A 21,400-nucleotide genomic window follows, 5' to 3' on the forward strand; every position below is an offset into this window, starting at 1 on the left:
CGATAGTCTACAGCACAAACCATCGTTATAGAATAACTTGCCTAATTACCCTAACCAGCCTAGTTCACCTTATTAACCAAGTAAAGCCATTAAATGTCACTTTAAGCTGTATATATATATATATATATATATATATATATATATATATATATATATATATATATAAATATATATATATACCTTTTTCTTGAATCTACACAGAAACAGCAACACATGCAGCATGAATGATAGCAAATGTTAAATGATAGCAAAGTAGAACACGGAAGCAGCTTGAAGTGGAAAGCACAAGAATGTTTGTGGTCTAGAGGTATTATAAAGTTGATGACGATAACATTGCCATAGCAAACTGTGAGATATGTAAACTTAGGATTGCCTGCCGGGTATTTTAAGTTGAGGTGCTATTTGTTTTTATATTAGATTTTTTTATATTTACTGTTGCACCAAAGTCCAAAAGTAAAGAATTGATGTCATTTATTACTTGATTGTTCAAGCTACCTTAACAGAATTGTTGAATGTTAAAATAAGATGAACTAAATAAAATATAAGAAACATTCTGGATCTGTTTCTTCGCTCTTCTTTATTCTTTTTTTATGTATTAAAGAAGTATCGGATCAGGTTTTGGTAGACACTCAAAATCAAAAGAGTCAAGACTCTAGGGCAAAAAACCCTGATCGGGACATCCCTAGTTAAAGTACTGTTTAATAATGTGTTAAAAAAAAAAATTCTCGATTAAACATCACTTTTTAAAAGAATTAAAATTTATCAGGAGTGTTAGTAGTTTTTTAAAATATATATTTTATTCAAATTCAGGGCAGTTGTAAAAACCATTTCACTTCATATATGTACTGTGTATTATTATTTGATTTTTTTTTAAATTGTAATTTCTTTCTTTTTTACTTATTATTGTTTTTATTATTCATATTGTTACATATTAGAATAAAAAAAGTAAAACAATAATTCAGAAAATACTGCAAAAATAAATAAATCAATTAATAATTTAGGCGAAATAACTCAAACTAATAAAGCCTTTAGGAAAACCTTTTTCTGTCTGTAAGAGTGGCTGAAGTGAAGATTTATGGTTCTGTGCAGAAGAAAAATATAAGTTTTCAAATTATATGTTGTAACAGATAATCTTTGAATGTATAATTTGTGATATTTTCTTTATACTAAAAAGAGCCACAAAATCTAATAATTACCAAATGCACAACATTTGTTAACATAAGTCTCAATTTAAAGAGTCACAAAGTAGCTCACAAAGTTTAAAGACCAGTTTGTTATTTTCAGTTTCTTTTAATGGTTAGTGTACAGTGGATTTACTCATAATGATACTTAAAAAAAAAAAAAGTGAGCATATTTCTGGTAGGAGAAGGAGTAGGTGTTTTACAAAGAAAATCAACACTTTGATGCATTGGAAGCGTGTGTGTGTGTGAGTCATTTATGTACCGCTTGAGACACAGCAGCTTCAGTCCTCATCAGGTCCTCATACACCTCTCCTCCTTCAATGTCTCCATACACAGGGTCATAAACATCTTCTTCCAGCTCCTCGCTGCTCACACACACACACACACACACACACACACACACACAAAATCAGATCATTACCATATGATTATACAACAATTCTATTCAAAAAAACACATTGTAACTACTGGTGGGTTGGTAAATACAGGCAATGATAATATCTGTCATATCAGTGTCGATAATTATGATGATATAAATGTATAAACATTTTAAGACCAGGAAATAACTAAATTATCTATTTGATGGAAACACTATGATGTTATTATGTATTATGCTAAAAAGTGTACATTTATAGTGAGAACACAATGAGTTGCATATACAACATTTCAAAGTTTGAAAGGGAAACTTTGTACTGTTCTTTGTTACTTTTTATACCTTAGAGGTTTGAATCACTTCAAACATTTACCATTTAAAATAAACTTTTCTTTGTACCTTCTGATCACACTACAAAAAAAGTGCTGTGTCTTTCTCAATATTTTTGTCTTGCATTCCAATGCAAAATGTTTAAAGATTCCTAAATTAAGTTATGATGTTTCGGGAAGCAAAATGAGTTGACATAAGATTATAGTCTTTTATGAAAGTAATGAGTAAATTAGTAATTATTAAAGTAATGAAATGAGTTTATTATAAAAAATAAGAACAAATATCTGTCGGTATGCTCAGAATGCACCATTCAACTGAAAAGTAATTTCACAACCCACCGCCAGGTATTTATTATTTTTTAAGCATAATTTTGCAAGTCTCGCTTCATTTTGTTCTGACTTCCTTTATTTTATCTCAAGTATCTAAAGTAATTGACTATTTTGTCTCAAGTAAATAAATCTTGATTTTGTAACGTTTAGATATTTGCATTTGCAAATCAAAATACTGAGGAATACAGTTAGTGCTGCTTCCATTTTCGGATTAAATGAAATTTACAAGTTATTTCAACTTAATTCTTAATAATTTAAAAATGATTGAAAAAGGTAATTACTTGAAAATGTGTCTATGCATGAACATTTAATGCTATGACTGTGTTAATTTATAACCTCAGATTTAAGACCTTATTGCCAATAGCCTTATTGTGGAAGTACGAATTACTATTGGACAATTTAAGACATTTTGATGACCCATAGAAATCATGTTCAAATTCACTGTTCGACCAAATATATATTTGCTATTGAGTGACAGTTGTAGGGTCAGGTTACAAAATTGTATTTATATTTACTGTAACAATTGGTCCATATTTCCCCAAATTTAAGCGCTCTGTAAAACGACTTTTTATTATGTTATATGGACAATACTTTTTGTTTGGTGTTGTTATTTTTCCGCAAATAAAACATTTCAATACTGCTGACTGGCAGAGCAGCTCTGGAAATAAAGTTCATGTGATCATGTCTTTACTTCCGTTAATTTGTTAATGTAGTCTTCAAAATTTGCCACATTTTGTGAGATTCCAAACTACAGTCAATGTCAATTTATTCCTATTCTATAATTCCTATCATGAAAATCATATATATAAAATAGGCAACCGTTTGTGGAGATTGGCAACTATAAATCGTCATATCTAAATGTAAATTGTGGCATACCACAAGGATCAGTTTTAGGTCCGATATTGTTTACAATTTATATTAATGATATGTGTAAGATATCAGAGTTGTTTAAGTTTATTTTATTTGCTGATGATACAAGTATCTTTTGTTCTGGGGATAATTTACCAAAACTTATGGAGTTGATTAAAACAGAAATTAATAAACTGAAATTGTCGTTTGACGTAAAAAATTATCATTAAATATAAGTAAAACAAAGATATTTGTTTTATATCTTATACGAAGATAAGATATAATATATAAGAATAATATATATAAGAAGTTTATATATAAGAAGAATTTGTATTGTATTGTTGATGAAATAAATGCAGTCTTGATGATCAGGAGAAGCTATATATATATATATATATATATATATATATTATACACATCAGTATGTAAAAATTGCATCCATAATCCACCACCATACGTTTAAATATCAGATGATTATATAGAGATACCCACTGTTATCATGTTATAAGATTATTATAATTCAGTGCACTGGGGTACATTTGGTTCAGTTTTTAAGGAAACACAACTTCCTGTTTCCACACTTACTATTAATCAGTCATTCACATTCATCCCACTCAGCGCAGAAGTAGGTTATAGATGTCATATTACTGAAAATATGAACTGTTCAATTCAAGAGTTTATCAGAAACAAAACACGTACATACACGTGGGTGACTAAAACCACAAACACTAATGATCTGCAGTTTAAAACTAGCACCTCATTTCTTCCAAACAAAAACAACTGTCCGACTGAGGGAGAGATTCATACTTACTCGATGAGATCTGCCAAATGGATGTATATGTCTTCATTTTCAGTGCTTTCCTCTGTGGGAAACGACCTGTGAAAGTGGCACAGAATCTCTCATTTTAGCGTCTTGACTAAAAATATTTGATTTCACTTTATTTACATGATCTCCTTTAGATATATTTTTTGGTAACTTTGGAACTACAAGTAACTTTCATTATGGCATTAGTAGACTTTTAGGGTTTTCACATTTATTAGTAGAATATTGTTAATTAGTTGACAAGTGCGCTTACATTAAGAAATATTTATAAAATTTCTTTTTTTTACTTTTTTAAACTACAACTCAGAAAGTAAGCTTACATTCTACTTCTTAAGTACTTCTCTCAAATATACTTAAAATTGCACTTTTTAAATTTTTTTAAATTGCAATTGATGACAAGTTTCCAGCAACAAGCAATTAGTCTGTCTGCATCAACTGTGATCCGACAGGAAAGAAACATTTTAATACCAGCCATTCATTTAAACAACAGCCACTGCACTGATAATAAAATGACATTATTAACATTATTAACCCCAAATCAGAAAAAAAAGTTGTGACAATATGAAAATGCAAATAAAAAAGAGGTGATTTCTAAATTTACGTTCAATTCTATTTAATTGCAGACAATACAACAAACATCTGTTCCTCATGATTTATTTTTATTGTAATTTTGGTTTTTGCAACATTTAAAAAAAAAAAAGTAGGAATGATAAAACATTTACCACTTTATAATGTTATCATTCCTTTTCACAACACTTAAAATATATTTAGGGACTGAGGACACCAAGTGATAAAGTGTTTCAAGTGTAATTTTGTCTAATGTTTCTGAAAACAAGTCTTAAGGTAGGCAAGTCTTCGTTATCATATTTTGCACTTCAAAATGTGCCACACATTCTTTATCGGACATAGGTCGGGACTGCAGGCAGTCCAGTCAATTGCATGTCCTCTAGCTCCACAGCCAGGACTTAGTAATGTGTGCGGATTGTGGTTTTGAACTTTCTTGTTGAAATATGCATGAACGTACCTGGAAAAGAAGGCAGCATATTGTGCTCCAAAATCTTTATGTTCTTTTCAGCATTATGATGCCATAAAAGACGTGAAAGTTATGCCCTTACATTTCCATGCCTCCATGCCCAGAGAATTCAATGGCGCTTCTCAACACTGTTAACACAAGGCTACCTTCTGGCACACTACAGTTTTAACTGGCATTCATGGATGTAACTACATACCTGACTTGGTACTTGACAAAGGTTTGTCAAAGTAGTCCTAAGACAATGAGATGATATCACTTATAAATAAAAAAAAAATCTTGATGCATTGCCACCTTAGGGATCGTGATCATGGTTGTTCAGTTTAGACTTGCGCCCTTGTCCTTTATGGTCTGAAATTCCTTCAGATTACTTGAATCTTTTAATATTATGCACTTTTGAAGGTGCAATGTCGAAATGTTTTCTATTTTTCTTTGAGGAACATTGTTTTGAACATTTCAGTGATTTTCTCATGTATTTGTTGGCAAACTGGCGATCCTCCGTCCATCTTTGCTCCTAGAGGACTAGACCTTTCCTGGATGCTGCTTTTGTACCAAATCATAAATACAATCACCTGTTGACATCAACTTATTCAAATCACACCATTATTTAACCAATTTAGCTGATTACTAGCCCTAAACTGCTCTTCTCCCAACTTTATTCAGATTGTATTGCAGGTCAGGATGACAGGAAAGGTTGTAAAGTTGACCAGAAAAAGCATGGTACATTGTGTTCATATTGTCTGCATTGAAATACAAGACAAAGTAAATTTAGACATCACTACTTTCTTTTTTTTTTTTGCGTTTTCCTTACTGTCTTAACTTTTTCTCATTTGGGGTTGTAGTATACTTCTTTGAAACTAAAATATAAGAAAGTATACTTTCAGTTTATTTTAACATACCTCTGTAAAATTTAATTGATGTTTTTTCTGAGAAATGTCTTAGTATTTTCGCCCTATACTCGTTCAGTGACATATATTTAAACAATAATATTTTACAATAAGGTTGCATTAGTTAATATACACTATATGAATACATCCTAATTTAATAGCTAAATGTATCAAACAAACTAATTGTCAGTGCAGATCTACTTCAAATGTGTTAATTATTAGCTTGCTAACAAATCTTATTTTGAAACAACAAGTTTAGTGCTTGGTACTTAAAACCGTTAAGGTATTTAGTTTATTGTTTTATGTGCAAAATTGGAACAACTTCAAGTATGCGAGTACCAGTAAATGCCTGGCAAAATGTATTATTTGCTTGATTAGTAATATTAAAGTGTACTTTATTTGTTTTACAAGTACACTACTAATAGATTATGATTGTATATGTACCATAAATAAATTTGTGAGTAAAAATATGCTCAATAATAAATTCAGCTTATTCCAAGATGGCTTCAACAAATTATACACTTCATTGTTTTACACTTTTACACTTGCCTAGTGAAAAAAATTATGGACACTTGCAGTGTTACACAAAAAATACTACTTAGCTGAGTAAGAGTACTTTAAAAGAACACATGCAGTATAAGACTCGAAAACTAGTTAACTAAGACTTCGCTATGAAAGATTGCTGTACAAAACTTATCTTGGTTTACTTGAAGTCTACACATTTGTGGTCTACTGGATAGAGAGTCGGACGGAGATCCAAAGACCGCTGGCTTGAATCCAGAATCTACGCATCTATACATCTTTTTAGTTAGAGGTGTGTTGGAGGAGTAGTAAAAAATAGATATTAAGCAGGCAATCACTAATATTCCAGTCACTGCTAGTTGACATAGTTGCATGTATAGTCATAAGGGGACCATCAAAATAAAGCTTCACGAAAGAATTTAAATGCATCTGGCTGATGCATTTACTTGTAAACTCACCTGATGCCACTCTGTTGAGCAACAGGCGTATATGAGAGTTTTGATAGTGTGTCGATGACCTGGAAAGACAAAAAAGAAATTGCAAGCTAGAGAGAAGCATTGTGTGTCGCTTACAGAAGCTTGAGCTATTTGTTAAACAGGCTCATTGGAAACAAAGAAAACAAATCTCAATTCATAACGTATTCATAAAATATTTTATTGCTTTAGTACCAATTGTACAAATGTTGACAAAAAGCATGTGCTTGTTAAAGTTTTTTTATTTATTTATTTTAATACATTTTTTAATTTTTTTTTTTGCCGTAATAGATTGAAAGATCAGAGAAGTACAGTACATGTTCAGAAGTGGACAAAAGATTTTAACCCCATTTAAATGCCAGATTTGAACAGGAATATGTCTCAATTACCTGTGATCCAATCGACCAAAATGCATCTCATTACCCAGTATAAACATCAGTCATGTTTATATTGCTGACTTCCTGTCACATCTAGGGCTGTGCAATGTTGACTAATTTGGCATTGTACGATGTCTAATGTGAAACATCGTGATGGTTGTAAAATATCAATTATTTCTTAACGAATTAATTTATTGTACCCTACCGTTTTCATTACCTGACCCACATGGTCTTTGCTTTACCCATAACCAAACAAAAAATAAATAAAGTTACGCACAAATTACCACCCGTTAATCACTTTTTACAGTGCAACTCTGGCATGAATAGGCAGAGTGATCTGTGTCGTTATAATGGCTTTTTCCCACAGCTGGTGGAGGAGACGAGAGTTTGTCTGGAGTTCACTGTAATTTGTATTGTGATTGATGATAACTTCCTTATTATATCATTATTATTATGAGGACATAATAACAAGTAAAGATGCAAGAGCTTGGCCGTTTTGGTCGCATATGTGCCCAAAATTTTATCTATGTGACCTAAAAATATATATTTGTGGAAGCATTTGTGCTAGTGCATAAATTTTCACTGTTTTCACGGCAAAATCCTCACTGTGTGCGCGAATTTAGGAGACATTTATGTAGAATGCATCTTTGCACCTAAAAATGTCAAACAGGAACAGATTAAAACAGTTGTTATGTGAAATTTCTGAAGTAAAAAAAAGCCTGCAGTGCTTGCCAGGCCTTTTTGCTCTTCTTATTGGCCCACTGTTCTAGAACTGAACGCGAGTGCATTGTTTAATATCAGCTGTCAATCACTCAGTCATTGCCTTCTGCCTTCAGATGACAGGAGCTACAACCACAAAAAATGTGAGAGCTGAAGATGAGAAAATGAAAATAACACTTACAGATTTTGTTTTAGAAACCACCTACAGTTACTAATAAATGGCAGGTTACTAGTAATGTGAAGGTGATTTGACACAATCTACATTGTAAAAGCTATAGAAATAAAGATGAATTTAATTGAATTTTACGTGCTGCTTGTGCAGCAACCGTGCCTCGCATTTTTGCCAATGCATGCTGTGTGCAAGCAGTTGAAATAAAAGTCAACCCTCAATGGAAAAGACATGTTAAGTCAGTCATGTCTTTTTAATTCTTTCATCAAATGAAAGCAGAGGCAGGGTTTTCGTTGAGGTGACAGCAATGTTTGTATTGTGAAGACGACTACAGAGAACTTTTAATGATGTAGGAGAGACTAGCGGTCGCTGTTTCAAGTTTTCCAGGGCTCTCTGACTTTACAAATCTTGAATATCACAATTTTATTAAATATTACAATTATAACAACATCGACAGCAACACTTGCGCACAATACAGGTCAGCTGATTCAGTTGTTTTTAAGTCACATAACAAAAGAGCATAGCGCTTCTTTTTTTCTTGTCAACGTAAAAGGCAGTGAGGTGCGCCTTGCTTTTGGGATGGAGAAGTGCGTTTGGTGTGATCGGCTCCTAAATGTGCAACAAATATTTGTTAACTACATACGTATTTTGCCAAAGAAACAAAATGAAAGAAGGATATTTCTGGTCACAGTTTTACACAGATGAGTTGATACAAACTAGCGCTGATGCTGATAGCCACTGTGCTGCCTGGAGCCGCGTCATAAACTCAACAAATAGGATATTAATGATTTAGTGTACAACCACCAAACCAACCTTTTTCCATTTGAAAAATTACAGTTATATAGTTCATATGTAACATAAATTTTTAAAATAGCCTACATAGCCTAATCTAATCAAACATATCCAAAGATTTTCTTAATTTTTGCATAATGATAACCAAACCGATGCTTTCATTTTACAACTTATTAAACATGTATGCAAATTAATACAATATCTTATGTAAACAGCAAAGTTGTTATATGTTATAGTAGCCTATAATTTACAAAAAGTCAACACATTAGCCTTAAGGCTCATGGTCAATGTCTTTCATCACACGCAGCACGTAATCTAAATGTAATCTTAATTTTTAATTTAGGTGAAAAATATCTAGGGCAGGCCAGTTTATTTCCTTCTTTTTATTTAGTTTATTCTTTTTTTTCTATGCTGTTGGAAACACTGCAGGTGCATGAAGATGTTTTGTATGCTGCTGTTTGCATGTTAAAATAAATCAGTATTTCAAAATGAAATATTCAATGTGTCACACAAAATAGACACATCAATTGTTTTTTAATTAAATAGTATTTGATTAATAATCTGACTAGTTAACGGTTAATATTCGGTTGACAGTTGGCAAAATTAACTGAAATGAGCATCCCTAATATAGATTATGCCTATTTGTAACGTAATATTTGTGGAAATATATTATAATAAAACAAATATAAAATTAAATATCAAACTAAATACAAAAATTAAATTAGATAGAAAGATAGATAGTACATGTAATCTATGAATGTGATATTTTAAATATGATATAATAAAAAAGAAAAATATAATAACTTTTCCTGACATACCACAGTATCTTAGAATTCTAAAGATACTTTATTTGGTTACTTGAATACCTTAATTTTCTTACTCTGACAACTGGACTGACACAGCTTCAATTTACTAGTACTTTTATGTTAAACTGCTTTGACACAATCTACATTGTAAAAGCGCTTTACAAATAAGGATTAATTGAATTGAATTGAACATTTCCTATAAATAAACACTTAAAAAATAATAAAAATAAATAAATAAATAAAATTAAAAAAAGAGTTCCTGCCTTACATTTTTCTCAAAATCATTTGAACATACTTTACATTAAGCATTGGATTAACTCTAAAAAAAAAATAAACATTGATAAATTGATAATATAATTTTATAGTGTATAAACACACAATAAATATATGCTATATGCTAAATACATAGTGACTTAATGCCAAAGTTTTAGCTGGAAAGCAGTGGGGATTCCAATATAGTCTATCTACTGTGAAAACCTGAAGTTATTAGAGAGGCATTATATTTTCTGGAGAGGAAGTGGGCTTGCAATGCCAAGCTAGTGTGATGTGGTCTTGCTTTCTCACGTTTACACTCATGCACACAAACACACACACACACATACAAGCAGACCGACATATGCTAACACACACACACACATACAAGCAGACCGACATATGCTAACACACATGCATGCACGCGTGCATACACACAAACACACATACAAATAGACAGATCTAGATGATAGCGCAACATTTGGGTCTTTGACTCGCTTCAGAACACCTGTTGAAAACCAACCCTGCTTCCTTTAGAGAGCTATTTTTGTTCACACCACTGATAAGATGTTTTTTATCTACTGTCTCACTTTAAATCGCATATGCATCTAAAAAAGCATTTTAGATTTAGCATTTTAACCCTTTTTTTTTGCCTGTGGAAATCTAAAAATTAAGCTCAATAAAATTCCATATCATCTCTTCCACAAAGAAGAAAAAAAGGGATAGACTGGTTGCCTTATTAATAACATAACCAACATGATGAACAACATATTTGAAGTGCATTACCAAAGTCTATACTGCTAAAGTTTAAAAATAATATGCAAGTTGCAGGTTTTGCAGCTTCACTGGCAGACCGCAGCCGAATCTCAAATCCTCCATAAAGCAGCACAGCAGACGTGAGCTTTTCAGTCTCCATCTCAATATTGCAGATTGTGCATTCTTACATTTCAATTCTGAAACCAAATGTGTAAATGTGTAGAAGGTCAAAGTATATTTTCAGGCAGCATTACCAGTGAAAAGTTACAACAATTTCTGCTGGAGGGGCATCTAAATAAAGTGTTTGTGAATATTAAGCAGGCAGTCTATTAATACTCAATTAAAACTGTTATATACTGTATTATATACAGAAGTTTCAGGAGTCACAGATGATACTGCATTTAAATAAAATGAGTGTGAGTGAATCCTCTAATGTATCATTGTACAAGTGAATGTGTGTGTGAAAACAAATCATTCTTGAAACTGTCAAAATTACACTGACAATGTGGTAGAAACCATCGCACCTTTTTGCCCTCTCACATGTTATTTTTTACCTAAAACGTATTACAGCAATCAAATGCTTAGTTATGGTTGCCAAATTCAATTAAACCACCATCAGTATTTTGTTTATGTTTGGAGGCATGGGCCTGGTTGCATGAAAACACTTAAGCTAAAAAATCCGTAAGATTAAGGGTATCCTTAGAAAAAATGCAAGAAAAGTCCTAAAGGTTGAATCAGGATGTATTTCATCTCAAGTGTTCCCTTAAACATCGATGCAAAGTCCTTAGCAAGCATTTAACCTTAACAAATTTAAGTGACTAAAACAGCTCAATGGTATCTGGATGCAGCCATAATGATGCAAGCTGAGATGTAATGTCAGACACAATGCACTCAATGGAGCTAGTGACGTCATTGTGAGGAGTAGAGTTAGAGTTGGGTTTAGATGAGCCCATTAAAAATATTGGATGAAGCTCAAATTGCATCTGCACCAGGTCTGCATCCAGAGCACTCTCAAACAGCTCCCTTAAAGGGACTTTTAACAGAAAAAAAAATGAAATTACTTATTTTAAACCTGCATGAGTTTCTTTCTTCTTTTACACTCAAAAGAAACCTATAATAATTGACCTCCATAGTATTTTTTTCCACTATATAAGTCAATGGTTACAGGTTTACATCTTTATTCAAAATATCTTTGTGTTCAACAGAAGAAAGACATTTTATAACCACTTAAGGAAAAGTAAAGAGTACATTTTCTTTAAGTCAAACTTAATCTTAAATAATATAAACATACTGTAAAGGTCTCCGACATAGTAAGACAATTCAATTATTCCAGAGCAAATTAAATACTTTTTTGTGCAAATGAGTGACAAGAACACCATTAAGAGGATAATAAAGTCATCTGAAGGGTTGTTGGTTACAAAATTAAATTTATTGAGGAACTGTATCAACAATGATGTCTGTCTGGGGCAAATAGCATTTTAAGGGATTTAACCCACCCTGGCCATAGTCTGCTCACACTCATGCTATCAGGCAGGCATTACAGAAGCCTGAAAAGCAAATCAGTGCGGTTTTCATCCTGTCATTATAAGACTTTTGAATAAAACCGTATTTGAAATACTATTGATTGCTAGTATATAATAATAAATCAATAAATAGTTAAAGTAGCACAAATTGTTGATATTATAACTGTTGTAACAAACTGTGCAGTAGTTATGTAAGTATTAATTTATTCTCTTCTATGATTAAATTAGGTAATATTTTATATAACTACATTTTTATATATTTATGAATTTATAAAGGCTTATTTATTATGTTTATTATGGTTTTGATAGTGTTTGATGTTTTCTATGTTCTTGTTGGGTCTGAAGTAATGTTATTTCACTGGGATTACAATTTATTGTGATGTTTTGAATGACAAAAATAAAGGAAATTGAAACCGAATGATGGTTTATTGGCACTTTCTTTCAGCATATTCATCTAAAAATGGTCTTTTATGCTGTCCAGTTTGGTTTATGTGTTTTCTATATTCCGTTTGTAACTGTGGTTTTAGCAAAAGTTGGCTTTCGAAGTTTTTTATGTTCTGTTTACTGTGACATGCAGTGCCGCAACCACAGCACTAATTGACATACAGTTGATGTCAAAATTATTAGTCCTCCAAAATTATTAGCCCCCCTGTAAATTTTCCACCAAATTTCGCTGACATAATAGTTTGAATATCTAATTTCTAATAACTGATTTATTTTATCTTTACTATGATGACGGTAAATAATATTTGACTAGATATTTTTCAAGACACTTCTATACAGCTTAAAGTGACATTTAAATTCGTAACTAGGTTTATTAGGTTACACATTAGGGTAATTGTTTAACAATTTTTTTGTTCTGTAGAAATTGGAAACAAATATTGCTTAAGGGGGCTAATAATTTTGACCTTAAAATGTTTATTTTTATTTTTATTTAAAATTCTAGCCAAAATAAAACAAATCAGACTTTCTCCAGAAGAAAAAATCTATATTTCAGGAAATACTTAAAAAAAAATCCTTGCTCTGTTAAACATCATTTGGGAATTATTTGAAAAAGAAAAAGATTCACAGGAGGGCTAATTATTTTGACTTCAACTGTATGTTGCCAGAAACAACAACAAAATGCTTGGTAAAAAAAACTTTTAGGTTGCGTGTCGACCAAATTGTTCTTTCCTCAAGCTGAGCATATGTTTTAAATGTGCTTACATTTGAGTGTTTTTGAAGACATCTGTCATTTTCAGCTGTGCAAAAACACGTTGGAAGAAATGCGCCCAGATAAAATTATGATTAGGGCCTACTCAGGGACGGCGTGTCCATAGAGGTGACCTAGGCAGCCGCCTAGGGCGGCAGTATAAAGAGTGCGGCGTATAAGCATGATTGTCTTTATAAGGATATACCAAAATGTGGTTATGTGTATATGAAATTACGAATAATAAATGTAGCAGGGCATAAAATTGCTTTATTTATTGGCATTTTATCATAGTAAACTCATTTTGTGGGCCAACTGACAACAGTTGTTCACTCCCCTCTTTTTCGCCTGCTCTGCCGGCCATGCCCAGTCCTCCCTTTGGTTGCAGTGCTCCACGCACATCATAATGCATTTTTTTTTATTTTTTATTCTAAAGTAAACTTGAACTAAAAAGAGAAGGGGGGGGGGGGTCACGTTTCATTAAGGGCTTTCATGCAAATGAACCTCGAATCTCAGTATGCAATCCCGTGGGCTACAGCATTAAGCAAGCAAGCTAACATTTTGAAGTGCTGAGTAGGTTTACAGTAGACGAAAGCAAACCAAATCATCCTGGTTTAGACCAAGTGTTATGTCCCAGGGCACGAAACTGCGACCATTTTGGTCGCATATGCGCCCGATATTTTATCTATGCGACCTTAAAATATATTTAGGAGCATTGGTGCGAGTGCATAAAATTGTTGTGTGTGACCAGTTTTTGCTGCAAAATGTTCACCACATGCGCAAATTCGGGAGGCATTCACACAGAATGCATCTTTAAGCTCTTTGTCTGCACTTGAAACGCGAAACGCAAGGCTCAGGAATGGTGTGAAACTGTTGTTATGTCAACTTGCTGCAGTAAACAAAGCCAAGTCCGTAATGCTTGCTCCGCCTTTGCGCTCTTCTTATTGGCCCACCACTGCTCTAGCTGAAATACCAGCTGTCAATCACTCAGTCAACACCTTCTGGCTTGGCATGACAGAGTGCTACTTCTGCGAAAAATTGTAAAACACTGAAGATGAGAATGAAGATAACACTGACAGATATTGTTTTAGAAACCATGGCATCTAAAGTTACAAATATCGACACATCTTACTAGTGATCATGTGCTGAATGTTAATCCACCATCTACACTTTTCGAAGAGTGGATAAAAAACTTCCATTGGCTTCAAGTCTGCTATTAAAGTCTGTGGCATGAAGTTTTCAGGTAACTGTTTGCCACATCTAGCACGAGAGCTTCTGTTTTATCCTTTATACAATCGGCAGATGCTTTCCGCCGTGCAAGTGGCAGCTATATGTCAAATTCAACACCACCTACACCATCGCAAACGGGCTTACACTGAGTAAACTAACATCGCTACTCGTAAAAAGAGCGGTATTGCTATTAACATGACGTATGTATATAATAAGGTACAGTATATGTCAAAAACATCAGTACAATATCAGACAGCACCCGTGAGAACAGCACAGTTATACCGTGAACAGATTCATTCATGTCAAGCAGTGTGTGCAGGGCCGTGAGCGGTACGTGTATGCTTTGGTCACTCAGTTATGTTATAAAAATCTTTTTTCTTGTGATAATGGGATTTTGTTGAGACATATTTTCCCTATGCTTGCATATAGTTTTCGCTTGTTAGTTTGATTACTGTTGATTTCAAATGCAATAAATATGTTTGTATAAACTTGCAGTAACGGTGCTTATAAATGGTGGGTGCGACTAAATTTTGCAGTATATATATATATATATATATATATATATATGTATATATATATATATATATATATATATATATATATATATATATATATATATATATATATATATATATATTTCGAAATATTCAAATATGGCCATTTCATGTACTTTTTTCAACCACTGGGATTATGAACATGTATATGTTCAATATATATTAGCTATAATGTTATAAGTATTGTTAAGAGTCGTTCTTAAAAGTTTCTATGCCCCTTGCAGAATCTGTACAAGTATGAATAATAACAAAATAAGAGATGCTGTCCTGAGTGAGATATTTTAGATCAAATATGTTTATATATTTGATGTTCATAATCCAACAGTCAAAATTATTGACTACCCTTTCGTTATGTTGACACCAAATATTCATGCATTTTTGATTGTTGGTTGTTATCCCTTTTACGAGGAGCTCAAATTTGTCGTTTTTTTCTGTTAATGATCAGTTGGCATTGTTAACCCTTTAGATAGACATGTCCAAAAAAGTGTCTGTCTTTTGCAAGGAGTTTTATGCAGTATAACAGCAGACTTACTACGCTTACTATGTTTACTATGAAAGCTGAGCTGCGTATTTAGATTTTCTCACCTTGATATGTACAAAAGGGTCTCTCTAACACTTTAACACACTCCCACACACATCAACAGGGGTTGATGTGTGTGGGAGTGTGTTAGAGTGTTAGGGACACATACACACACACACACACACACACGTTTGTTTTGTGAAAAGTGGGTACATTACATAGGTTTCCATCCATTTTATACTGTCCAAACCGTATATTGTATAGCCGTCACCCCACACTGTAAAAAATTGCTGTTAAAAAACGGTCAGATTATACGGTAAAATAATGTTTTTTCACTAAAACAGTAATATTCTGTTTAAAACAGTGCTTTCTGGGTAACATTTTTGTTTTCGAGAAAGTAACCAACTGCAGAAAACTGTGAGCTAACAGAGTTTAGATTCGATGTTCTGAAGTCTGTGTTTGAAATCACACTTTGTGTCCTTGTTCACTATTTCATACACTAGTTAACTAATATAGTTTACCTGACAGAATTAATGAACACTAATGAGTGAATTCAGACACCTGCTGTTAATAATTTCAATTATTGAAGTAAATAAACAAGAAATACAAACAGTGACTTGAGTTACAGCATTAAATAAAATCAAATAAAATAAAACAGCTTCAGTCTCAGCAGAGGATCATTAAACAACTCCACAAACAACAGCAGACACACTTATTACTGACTGATTTGACGTCCATACAATTCTCATTGAGATCCAACAGAAATTAAGGTGTTTTTTGTGTCACCGTAATGGAGTGAGGGGCTGATTTAGTTGGGCTCTTCACCCTTGAACTCATTTAAGAAGACTTTCCAACTGCTGTAATGCAGAGTTTACAAAACGTTTGTACTATAGCAATAAAGTTGGGAAGTCAATAAATAGAGAAATCTGTTTGTCTGAAATTAGTTCTGATAAACGTTTTGGTATAAATCTGGATGAAGGGCCTCATGCAATAGATTTTATGCTAAGTTGCAGGTATTAATTTAATTAATGAGAAGTGGAAACAGAAAAGATACCTCCATAATTACTTAACAGTTAAGAAATAACATACAAAAACAGTTCAGCTATGACAAATACACACTCAGACCTCATGAATCTGACCTTGTATCTCAACAATGGTAACATCTCAAATGTTTCATGCTGCAATGCATGCTGGGAGTGGCACAATACAAATATCCCAGCATGCATTGCGGTATAAATAAATGTTGTATAATGGTCTATTTATTTATTTGTGTTTGATTCTGCTGTTGTTTATGTTTAGACTTTCAGTTGCCTGTTTGTGAGTTAAACTGTTAATTTAGTTAAATTTGTTGTCACCATTATTGAGGTTCATATGCTGATTATTGATGTCTCTTTGAGTGCGATTGACACCATAGAGCAAAGTGTTATTGTCCAAGATATTCTTAAAAACTTCCAGAAATCATTGCCATATATATATATATATATTTATATATATATATATATATATACATATAATGTAAATCAATATATTTAACATTGAATAGGAGCAGTAAATTTTATTATACTAAATGAGAACAGACTCTGCCATTTAATAGCAACATGAACATGACCAGATCTTATTTAGGTTTTTGGCTGGCTTGCCTCAACAAAGGAGCTTTTTAAACAAAGTTCTTAACAATTGCAGCAGCCAAGATATATAAATGTTAATAATGACAGGGCTAAGAGCCCAACTAAAGCAAACTCTGTTCTCCATGATGGTGACATAAAACTTTAACTTTTTCTCAAGAAGAACTTTAGTAGATGTTATACAAAAATACATGTATTAAGTAATAAGTGTAGCTGGTGATGATGTTTGTAGAGTTGTTTAATTATCCGCTGATCATTTAAATGATTTAATCATTTGTTGTTCTTCAGGTTATTTTATTATAAAGCTGTGACTAAAGTTTTGTATGTTCTGTTCTTGTTTTTTCCCTTCAGTATTTCTTCATTTGTTCATCGTTAATCCTCAATTATCATTTAATTAGTCAGTTAATTAATGAATTTACTTCAGCTTTGCTACATGTTTCTTGAACACTCAGTAGTGTGGACACTTCAATTAAAACTGAAGTATATGCTCTGGGGTTTAAAGGGTTAAAGGTGTGAGAGGTAAAAACACAGTGTAAAAATGTATTTTAACAGTAATATACTGTTAATTTACACAACGGAAGTAGACTGTAAAAAAACAGTATATTGCTGGCAACCACAGCTGCCAGTAGATTACTGTTAAATCAAGGAAAAAACAGTATTTTACTGTAAAACCTGAAGCTAATTTCTTCTGTGTGTCACCGTTGTGGAGGAGAGTAGAGCCAGTGTATGAGTTAAAGATGAACAATGAACTGCTGATGTTATTCTGCATGTTTCTTTATTTAAAGATAGCGGCTGTTTAGTTGCTGATGCAGTCAGAATCTCTCTGGTGATTCCAGATTTACATGTATGTGTGCTGTTGTGAAAAATAAGACATTAGAGTTAAACCAAACTTTTCTAATTAACTAAATTAAGTTATCATTATAAGTATGCTTCTAAGCAAATATAGCACATTACTTCATAAACTCATTTAGCAGTTGACCAAGTTGAGGCAGTTGCTTTCAGTGAGCAAAATGAGTTAACTTGAGTATTGTGTAAATCAATGTAGTCTATGTATTTTTACAGCAACATACTGTAAAATAACAGTACATTGCTGGCAACTGCAGCTGCCAGTATTTTACTGTTTTTTAACGGTACAATTTTTAACAGTGCACCCTACCCCTAAACCCAACCATCAAAGTAGACAATGTGCAGCAGGGGTCATCAATCTCGGTCCTGGAGGGCCGGTGTCCCTGCAGGGTTTAGCTCTTACTTGCTTTAACACACCTGCCTGGAAGTTTCAAGTATACCTAGTAAGACCTTGATTAGCTTGCTCAGGTGTGTTTGATTATGGTTGGAGCTAAGATCTGTAGGACACCTGCCCTCCAGGAACAAGTTTGGTGACCCTTGGTGTACAGCTTTACCCCTCTGATTAAACTCATCCTGTGGCATTATAAGCTTTTTGAGAAATCAGGACATCACTCATATTTCACCTCCTTTTTGTAATACCTGTGTCATACCTATGTCATTGTACAGATTTGTGTCTGTATGTCACAAAAACACATACACACACACTGTACCCCATATAACTCCATATAAAAGCCACAAAACTAAGCTTTTTTGCACTGCAACTGATGATCAACAGCACAAAATTACAAATTGTGACTCTTACCAACATGGAAAACCACAAAAAATCAAGAATAGATAGTAATATTGTGCCGTTATGGTTTTGCTATAAAACAATGTCATTTTAATGGAGGTTAATGGGGCAAAGCCACAGCCACTAACATAACAAAGAGGTAGTAAATTTGTCCAGAGTGTAATTTTAAGTTTTTGAAAACTTTCAAAGCATTTTCTCAGAATATGTGTCAAAATCATTTCATTTTCTGAAACACAGAGAAAGTTGTGGCCAAATTAAGACTGAAAATCACCCCAGAGTTGATGAAAACATCCCCAAAAGCATAAAAGTGTTAAAATATCCCCCTGCAAAAGTTTTGTTTTCAATACTGTATGATCTTCCAGTGTTTTTTCTGCTTAGTGATGATTATACACAAGTCTCTTCTGAACAGTTAAATCACTGCTAAAAAAAATCCTTTATGGCCTGCACATTTTTCAGTTTTGGGGAGACTTTATTGTTGTGAGATCCATCTTCAAACTAAAGATGACTGAGGAACGTTCGAGGTTACTAAAGTAACCCTTCGTTCCCCGAGGAGGGGAACGGAAGCACTATAAGTGGATTTGATTTGTAAAATCCACGCATTGGGAGGTTCGGTTCAGAAGCTACTCGTCTGAAAGAGTATTGAACGGGCCAATTAAGAATGAATTGGCAGCGCAAGCCTGCGCAGGTGAGCGGCATAAGCAATCAACTGAGTATATAAGCTCACCTGGCGCCAGCAGACGCTATCCTTTTTAAGCTGAAGAGACTTTCAACAGCTAAGGGACAGTCATTATGGCGACGGAGTATAGTGCTTCCGTTCCCCTCCTCGGGGAACGAAGGGTTACTTTAGTAACCTCGAACGTTCCCCTTCGGGGGGAACTTCAGCACTATAAGTGGATTTGATTTGTAAAATCCACGCATTGGGAGCCCATTGAAAGCGCCATAATGACTGCACCTTACCAACACCCCCGATGAGGAGATAGTCAAGCAAGCGTGACGCACCCGCATCATGGGGGGCGCGGTCCTCCAACGTGTCCCTGGCCCTAATTTATCCTACTTCAACAGAAGTTTTACGGATTTAGATATATTTTTTGGGAAGTCGTGAGCATCTAGATAATTCTAGGAAAATACGACAGTACGTTGGGAAGCGTGCAATCCCGATAGGGAGGACGCTGCGGAGGCCATCCGTTACCCAAGGGGGGATAGATGGCAGAATTTACATATGGACTAGCCCTAAAAAGGGGGAGTACGCATAGCAAAAGAGTGGTTAGCGGGGAGGGAAGACACGGGTCCGCCCAGGGGGGGGGGGACTTAACCGTGGCTGAATAAGCATATGGGATCGCCTAGTGGGGACCACGCATAGCAGGCACCTTTACCCAAAACGCGGGCTGACCAGCGGGCAGACCTACAACGTAGTGGGCCAGCAAGTGACTCCTCCGCTGAGTCAGTGCTGGGGGCCACGGAGGAATCTGCAGGGCTCACCTGACGGGGAACTTTACTGACAGATAAAAAGGCGCACGTATCTCCGTGTTAGGGAAAATGGCGCAGCAAGCGTGTTTCAACACCCTACCGAATTGTTTCCTCAATCACCAAGGGTTACCTAATACCCTTGAGGAAACCGGCTCCACTCGCAGATTGTAAAACCTTGCAAATGTGTTGGGTGTCACCCAGCCCGCAGCTCTACAGAAGTCTGTTAGAGGGGCGCCGCGTGCGCGCGCTCGAGAGGATGCGAAACTCCGAGTGGAGTGCGCACGCGCTCTCGGGGGACGCGGCTTATCTCGGCTCTGATAGTGAAAGAAAGGCATCCACAATCTAGTGGGAACTTATTTCGGTACGGCACTTCCCTGCTGCCGACCGTTATAACAGACAAAGAGCTGCTCAGATGATCTAAACTCTGAGTGCGGTCCGGATAATACGCAAAACGCGAACTGGACAATAAAGAAGGGCTGGGTCTGCCTCCTCCGAGGGCAGCGCTTGCAGGCTCACTACCTCGTATTAAAACGGAGTGGTAGGAACCTTGGGCACATATCGCGGGCGGGGTCTCAGGACGTGAGAGAAGCCAGCCCAATTACAGGCACGAGTCACTGACCGAAAAATGCCTCCGGGTCCCCGACCCTCTAATCGATATCAACGCGACCAGCAGAGCTGTCTTCAGGGACAGAAAGATACTGAGTCGAGGATCGAAGGGATCTGACGCGGCTTGTGTAGCGAGGGCGAGATCCTAAGAGGGCATGAGAGGGGGCGGGATGGATTAATTCGCTTAACGCCCCTGAGGAACCGGATGATGAGGTTATGCGTTCCCACGGTGCTGCCAGCCACCGCGTTATGAGAGCGGAGATGGCAGCCACGTAACCTTGAATGTGGAGGGCGACAGCCTGCTCTCCAGCTTCTCTCGGCGTAAAGAAAGCACAACGCTGATCTGGCAAATTACGGGGGTCTTCTCAGTGAGAGACACAC

The 21,400-nt window shown here is 34.7% G+C and overlaps 1 protein-coding gene across 3 annotated transcripts in view; it reads right to left on the bottom strand.

Annotated features, from left to right (window-relative positions):
* Nucleotides 1–21,400, bottom strand: part of vav3b (vav guanine nucleotide exchange factor 3b) — a 167,174-nt gene that overhangs the window by 111,697 nt on the left and 34,077 nt on the right. For 2 of the 3 annotated variants that reach the window (XM_087239616.1, XM_087239615.1), the window contains 3 exons: nt 6,783–6,841; nt 3,874–3,939; nt 1,444–1,546 (listed from right to left, as the gene is read on the bottom strand). In XM_087239616.1, coding sequence (XP_087095742.1) covers nt 1,444–1,546; nt 3,874–3,939; nt 6,783–6,841 — 228 coding nt within the window. The remainder of the gene's footprint in view (nt 1–1,443; nt 1,547–3,873; nt 3,940–6,782; nt 6,842–21,400) is intronic. The other variant, NM_001126393.1, reaches the window with a different exon arrangement.

This window comes from Danio rerio, chromosome 2, assembly GCF_052040795.2.
Source record: "Danio rerio strain M-AB ecotype USA chromosome 2, GRCz13ab, whole genome shotgun sequence".
Lineage (NCBI taxonomy): Eukaryota > Metazoa > Chordata > Actinopteri > Cypriniformes > Danionidae > Danio > Danio rerio.